The 7,539-nt window shown below is 40.3% G+C and overlaps 1 protein-coding gene across 2 annotated transcripts; it reads right to left on the bottom strand.

The window, feature by feature from the left end:
* Positions 1-374: 374 nt before the first annotated feature.
* rfxap (regulatory factor X-associated protein) lies at positions 375-6,398 on the bottom strand. Of its 2 annotated transcripts, XM_063054350.1 has the most exons (3): positions 5,933-6,398; positions 1,889-2,005; positions 375-1,681 (listed from the first exon to the last, which is right to left on the bottom strand). In XM_063054350.1, exons 1-3 carry the CDS (start codon positions 6,368-6,370, stop codon positions 1,574-1,576), a joined length of 663 nt encoding a protein of 220 aa, XP_062910420.1. In that variant the 5' UTR covers positions 6,371-6,398; the 3' UTR covers positions 375-1,573. The 2 variants fall into 2 exon arrangements, with proteins under 2 accessions (XP_062910420.1, XP_062910421.1); XM_063054351.1 differs by lacking the exons at positions 375-1,681; positions 1,889-2,005 and adding an exon at positions 3,830-4,056.
* Between the last annotated feature and the right edge of the window lie 1,141 nt (positions 6,399-7,539).

The following is a 7,539-nucleotide window of genomic DNA, read 5'->3' as shown; positions in this document are numbered from 1 at the left end:
TATTTTCATTGTGATTCAGTATTTACATATTACTTTGGCAGTTACTTGAAATGGAAGATGCAGGCTTGACTTGAGAGAGTTGAAGCTCCCATAAATGAACCAGAGAACAAGTATACCAGATGAAGCAAAGGGGTGAAAGTGCAGCTGCAGTTAGTATCCTTGTACTGGGTAGAGTTGCATTATGTAAACTGAGATCGTTTTCCACCTCGAATTCTATCCAGGGACCAGTTTAATCCTACACATAAAAAGTGGTCATCTCATGTTTGGGTTTACTGATGAAAATCATGGTTTCTCTTATCTGTGAGATTGAGATGAGTGATATGCAGAATTACAAAAGAGAAGATAGTATCATCCAGAAAAACTTGTCATATTTACTTTAATGAATCAGAGACCTAATATGCCCAAACTAAACACTCAGAGAATCAATGATATTTCTGCAAATTTATATGCTGTAGATAGATCAACTATTGTTTATAATCATAATGGAAAACTAAGTTTATTTCTTCAAAAGGGACAAGCACCAGAAAAGATTACAAAGTCATGATTTATTTAAAGGCAGTATTTTACAATATGGTTAAAAAAAGATTTAACACATCTACAAATAAATTTCAATTTTACTCAACAGCATATAGCATTGAAGTTTTACAATTTAAAACAGTAATATACATAGCTACAAATTCAACTTTTTTTAAAATCACATCTAATTTCACATTTAATGCCATGCTTGAAGTATGGGAAAAACATGATCATATCTCTACAACTGTGTGATCTATATTGATTTCTTGCTTACCATGTTAAAAGGCTGTTGCATGAAAGCAGAAACTAAATTTTCCAAAGATGTCAAACCTAAACTAAGCCAAGTTTCATAACTATTTTAAAAACAGGGTCCATGATAGTCCTAATGAAAGGTCTTGGCCCAAAATGTCACTGTTTATTCCTTTCCATAGATGCTGCCTGAGCTGCAGAGTTCCAACAGCATTTTGTAAGTGTTACTCTGCATTTCCAGCATCTGCAAAATCTCTTGTGCTTTTAGAAAAGGGGATCCTTTATTGCATGAAAACAATCTTAGTCTCTTCAATTTAAGATAATGTATTTTTTTTAAAAAAAGGTCCCCCTTTATCAGTTGATCTTGAGAGATCTTTCAGCACAACAATTAATATTTAGAATAAAACATGATATCAGTGCAAGGTTAAGGGAACTTTCTTTTTAACTGCAGTGAATCTGAATCTAACCTAGAAATGCTCACCATTGACGCAGGGTCCTGCCACAGAGAATTATTCCATTTTCCTATTACCATTCCTGCTGACAAGACCACAGCGTTCACTAGGAAAGGGGTATTGGTGAAAACGCAAATTAACCAAATTTTGAATTGGATATAGTGCTTTAAGCTAAACATTATGGTGTAGCAGCTAATTCCCTTGTCATTTTTTTTTAAAAAGTGCATGAGATTGTTTATACAGTTGAGGTAAAACACTGGAAATGCAGAAGCTCTGCAAAAAAATGCCAAACATGCTCCATTCCTACCTTCCATTATTTAAACTTTTATCACTTGATTTGTTTTGTAAAGTAACCATCACATTGGTTGGTCTTGAAACTGCTGCCTTTGGGCAAGGGCTTGGTTACTCAGTAATCGTTGCTGTTCTTGTAGAAACTGGATAACTTCTGGACTTCTCAATAATGACTAAAATTAAAATTAATAGTATTAAAGACTTCCACTAAAAAGTCATAATAGAATTTGTTCCACATTTACATTCTATGCACCCCCGGCAAACACAGGCATGCAGGAAGCAATATTGTAACTTAAAATTGAGACGTAGTGACAGTTCAGACATTAGTTGCAAGTGCATACATGCACGAGTGAAATTCAGTCAGTTACTGGAAGACTCACCAATCTCTTTTGATTTAAAACCTGCTCAAGAAGACTTGCTTTACGACTTGCTTGATGCACAATCATACAGCTTAGACGCTGTTTGGCAACAGAAGCAGGTCTTTCATCTGTGTCATCCTGTGAAACAAAGAGAAGCAAATAAAACCATACCCCGAAAAAAAACACAGAACAGAACAGCACAGGGCCTTCACCCCAATCAACAAGTTTGTACCAAACCTGATGCCAAATTAATGTATTACCATCTGCCTACACGTGATCCACATCTTTCCATCCCCTTCCTGCTCAAGTGCCTGCCTAAACATCTCATTAGTGTTGTTATCACATCTGCTTCCACCACCACCCAATAACACGTTGCAGGCGCTTTCCACTGTGTGAAGCAACTGCCTTACAGATCTCTTTTAGACATTCCCTGTTCCCACCTTAAACCTATGCCCTCTTGAATTAAGCATTTCCATCCTGGGAAAAAAAAAACACCCATCTACTCTATCTGTGCCCCTTATGATTTTATATACTTCTCTCGAATTACTACACAGCTTCTGATGCTCCAGAGTACAAAATTACACATTTGTCTAAACTCAACTTAAAGCAAAACACCCTAATCCAGCCGAACCTCTTCTGCAACCTCTCAAACCTTCCTGTGATGCTATGACCAGAACTCCAAATGTGCCCTAACCAAATTTTTTATGGAGCTGCAGCACAACTTACTAACTGTTATACTCAATGAGGCTAAGTATGCCATCTTTATTAATCTAATTATTCGTTGCCATAGAGGACACACAAAGATCCTTCTGTACGTCAAGAGCATTGTGTTATTTTTGCAGTAATGTTTGGTCATGATGTAATTCAACTGAAACACAAATTTGCATTTAAGTAACACACATAAAAGTTGCTGGTGAACGCAGCAGGCCAGGCAGCATCTCTAGGAAGAGGTTCTGTCCTGACGAAGGGTCTCGGCCTGAAACGTCGACTGCACCTCTTCCTAGAGATGCTGCCTGGCCTGCTGCGTTCACCAGCAACTTTTATGTGTGTTGCTTGAATTTCCAGCATCTGCAGAATTCCTGTTGTTTGCATTTAAGTTCTGTTTGTTGCATAAACAAAATATTGATTTACAAATGATGCTCTAGAATTACATGTTATAAAAGCAATTTGACTCAAACAGTGGCATAGAACACGCTGTGACAGTACAAAACAGTTGGATAACATTTCTGGCTCAAATATTTACAGTGGATTCTGATTAATTGGAACACATCAGGACAGGAATGTTTTGGCCTAATTATACGGCTCCCCTAATGAGCCAAAATTTTATGGAAACAGTTAAAATGATATTAAAATATACAAACTACTGTTTAACTGAGTTACAAAATGGATGTAAATGAAATGCAGAAAAAAATTAGAACATTAGCAATACTACTGCAGTAGTATAAAACTGTATTAGTTTCTAAAATGTACCAGAGGAATTCAGTGTACACTGACACTTTCTTTCGATTTACTACAAATGCACAAAATCAACACAGACACCTACTGCAGATAATCAAACCATTATGCAATCCATTTGCTTTCTTTGAACCTGACAACTGTTGTACTGTATATTTGTAGCCAAGGGAACTGTTCAGCATGGCACTTTTAAAAAAAAGCCTTTTTCATAGGCATCGTAGACATCATCTACACAAAATTTATGAAGCAAGTCAATAAGTTTTCTAGATTTCCATGTTTCTCCACTTAACAGCATCAGCACTGTCTTCTCAACGTGTGCTTTCTTGAATTTAATGTGGTGCCAACATTTCCAGAGATAACCAATCATCTGCTGCTTTAAAATCTTCATTCGAGCTTCTTAGCTAGCACCTCCGACTTGTTTTTTTTTTACAAACATTGGTCCACTGACACTCATGTTCAGTTATAACGGGAACACATTGAATGAGGTTCTCTTCAACATCGGGATCCTTACCTCCACGCTTTCGTTTTTGGGATGTTCCCTGTTGTTCCTCTCATAATGCCCATTCTTCTCACAGTTCATCTTGCAGATGTGTCAAGCGTGTAATTGTAGATTTTAGAACTCCAGTTATCTCTGCCAGCTGAAGATGCATGGTGTTAGGTGGATGGTTTTTAATTTGCTCCAGCAGGATTTTTTTGGCTAGTGTCAAATCTTTTTGTGGCATCTTGGCAAGGGCCTGAATTTTTTAAGTCAAAATATAAACATTATTAAAAATCACTGCTTTTGGAGTCGGCGTCCTTCAGCCCAAAACTAACATAACACAAGTACACACAGCTGACACCATTTAAAATCTTTGCTCAAAGCACAGTTTAATATCTGATGGTCACACCACTACACGCTACAGTTACTAGGGAGAAACTGTTCAGCAGCATGGTGTCCCTAAAAAAGAAGGGAATCCTGGCTATTTTCTCAATGAGTTTTTGTTCTTTAGAATTGTCCCAAAAAAGACGCTGTCCCGATTAACCAGAATCCACTGTTGTTCTATCTCATTTCCTTTCACAGCTTTAGAATGTCCAAAATAGCTTCACCATTAAATACTTTTGTAATGTGGCATTGGCAACAGGCAGACTGCACAAGACCTATGTCCAGAAGGTCTTGTGCAAAGAGGACATTTTAATCAATGATAGAGGTATGATATTGGTCATATAGATCATCTCCAATAATCTTAAGATTAGTAAGTGAAAGAAATAATGTGCCTTTTCCAAGCTACGCAAAAACACTTTAGGTCAGTAAGTTACAGAAAATGCTGGGGGGAAAGAACGGCCAGCAAAGCAGCTGAAGAAAGAGAAACAATAACAAAGTGGGAAAAGATACAGGTTAGTTTTCAATAGAGAGAAGGTGGAGGATGAATGCACAAGACTGAAGAAATGTCTGTGATAGGGCAAATAAAGATGGCTTAATTATCTGAAGCTATCAGCAAATTGAGCTTCTTGGTCTGCATTATGTGTTAGCCTCAAAAATAGTGAAAGCTGACCAGCAGGCTAGACTTATACAAATAGCACAAGAAAACAGAACTAATATAATTAGAAAATGGAAAACAGCTGGTGGAACTCAGCAAGTTAAGCAGCAACTGTAGAGGCAAAGAAATAATTGTGACTTGGGTCAAGCCCCTGTAATAGTATTGACAGTATGGTGGGAAGGTAGACAGTATAAAGAGGGATGTGACTATGGGCTGGTGGTACAATGGGGGCTGATGAGCAGATGGAACGGTGGGGGAGGCTCAGAGGTATTAAATGAGCCAAGATGAGGGAGCGATAATGGGCAGATGGGGAGAAGGAGGAAGACAGAGATTGAGGTCCGAAGATGAAAAGTATGACGAGATAAAGGAGGGATGAAAAGCAGATTTAACCACATGGTGAGGCAATTAAAATAGTAGATCGAGGGTGAAGTATCCCAAGTGCATGGCGAGCGGGGGGAAGAGTAATAAACCGAGGAACTAGGAATGCTGACACGAGGAAGAATGGGTCCAGGTAGACCAGGAATGGAAAAGGAACACCAGAGGTCTGAGCTACCTAAAGGTGGAAACTTCAATGTTCATGCCATTGGATTGTAGGCTATTCAAGTAGATTGAAGTGCTCTTCATCTTGTTCACGTTTGGCCATACATTGACATTTAAGAAGGCAAACAAGTCAGTGTTGGAACGGGAGAGAGAAGGTTAAATGGCACACAACCAGAAACTCACGATACCTATTAGAAAGAAATAATTTTCATTTCTGATGAGGGACTTCTGTTTAGCACAAAGGCCAGGACCTAAAATAGTAATGGATGGGTATTTCACTCACAGTACTCACAATTGTGTAAGTAGCGGAAAGAAGGAAAAATACAGGGGTCAGAGTCGTTGAGCTAACTACCAATACAGATTTAGTCCAAATAGCCTCCTTCCATGTTATAACTTAAGTTTCTGTGGAACTGAGTTATGTCTTCTCCAGCAAATAAATAGCACATAATAAATATCTCAAAAGTACAAGGGAGGGCTCAAATAGCACGAAAAGGTAAAACAAATACATCAGTGAACCAATTCTGATGAATCCAGTAACAGCAAATTTCCTCACATCACTCTTGTTTGTGCTGGCCAAGGCCTGGACACTCTTCCTCTTCTTGTACTTGTCTTTATAAGTTTTGTTGCGGTGTTTCTTGCACATCCAGGGCTTCCTCGGTTTAGCCACTTGGGTAGTGGTCTCGGTACATCCCTCATACACACACTTTCTAGTCACCCTCTCGCTGTCGCCGCTTTCATCTTCGTCCTCCTCCTCCTCCTCCTCCTCTTCTTCATCCTCCTCGTCTTCCTCCTCATCGTCCTCCTCCTCTTCCCCGGGGCTGTCTCTGTTCTCCGAAGGCTCTTGTGCTCCCCGCCCCCCGTCAGGATCGGCATTAATTTCATTACCAGCCTCGTCCATGTTCACCGTGGTCAATTCATGGTAGCTGACGTTACATGAGGGAGGGGTGGACTCCCCAGCTGCCCGCCCGCTGTCATTACCTCCCGCACTCATTCCGAAGCCCCGAGCCCTGACCCCCCCATTCGGGAACTCTGTAAATCTCGCGCGATTTGAAACACCCGCCTCCTATTTCCGCAGTCAGCGACGCTTTCCCCCCGCCCCCCATCATCTGCACCAATCCGCTGCTTCGCTCCCCCCCCTGCGCATGCGCACCTCTGCGGCCCGAGACGGCCGTGTCATTCTTTTCCTAACGCCGAAGCTGCTCTTCGGCAAACTGTTAGCGAAGATTTAGGTTACAAATCATAGGATTTATCTTCACGAAGACATAAGAGACTGCAGCTGTGGGAATCTAAAGGAAAACTCAAAACGCTGAAAGAGGTTAGCGGAGCGTAAGATGTGATTTAGGCCATTCAGTCTGTCAAGGTCTACTATGCCATTCAATCATGGTTGATGTATTAATCCTCTGCCTCCTCCCATTCCTTTTGACGTCCTTCCTAATCAAAAGAACCCATCAACCTCCACTTTAAATATACCAAATGACTTGGCTCCCACAGCAATGAATTCCACAGATTCGCCCTTCTCTGGCTTAAGCCATTCTTCCTCACATCTATTCCAAAGGGGATTCTTTTATTCTGAGTCTGTGCCCTCTGGTCCCAGAATCTCCCAGCACCGAAAACATCCTCTCTATGCCTACTCTATTTAGGCACTTCAGTTTTAGGTGCGAATTACTGAGATACTCTGTCACCATTCTAAACTCTTGCGAGTTCAGGCCCAGAGCCATCAAAGACTTCTCATATGTTAACCCTTTTATCCCCAGGATGATTCTCATAAATCACCTCAAGACCCTCTCCAAAACCGGAACACCTTCCCTAGATATGGGGACCAAAACTCCAAATGCATTCCTATCAATGCCCTTATAAAGCCCCAGCATTACGCCCTCTATTTTGAGAGGACATATTCTAGACCTCTCAAAGTGAAGGCTGACTTTGCATTTGCCTTCCTTTCTACTAACTCAAACTGCAAGTTAATCTTTAGGGAATCCTGCACAAGGACTTGCAAGTCCCTTTACACTGCTGATTTCAGAATTGTCTCCCCATTTAAAAAAAATAACCCATGGATTTATTCTTCTATCAAAGTGCATGACCATACATTTCCCTACATTGTATTTCACCTGCCACTTCCTTGCCCATTCTCACAATCTGTCCAGATCCTTCAGTAGGCAC

The sequence above is a fragment of the Mobula hypostoma genome, chromosome 7 (assembly GCF_963921235.1).
Source record: "Mobula hypostoma chromosome 7, sMobHyp1.1, whole genome shotgun sequence".
Lineage (NCBI taxonomy): Eukaryota > Metazoa > Chordata > Chondrichthyes > Myliobatiformes > Myliobatidae > Mobula > Mobula hypostoma.
The sequence above is the reverse complement of the archived record's forward strand: the minus strand, read 5'-3'. Positions and strand labels throughout refer to the sequence as shown.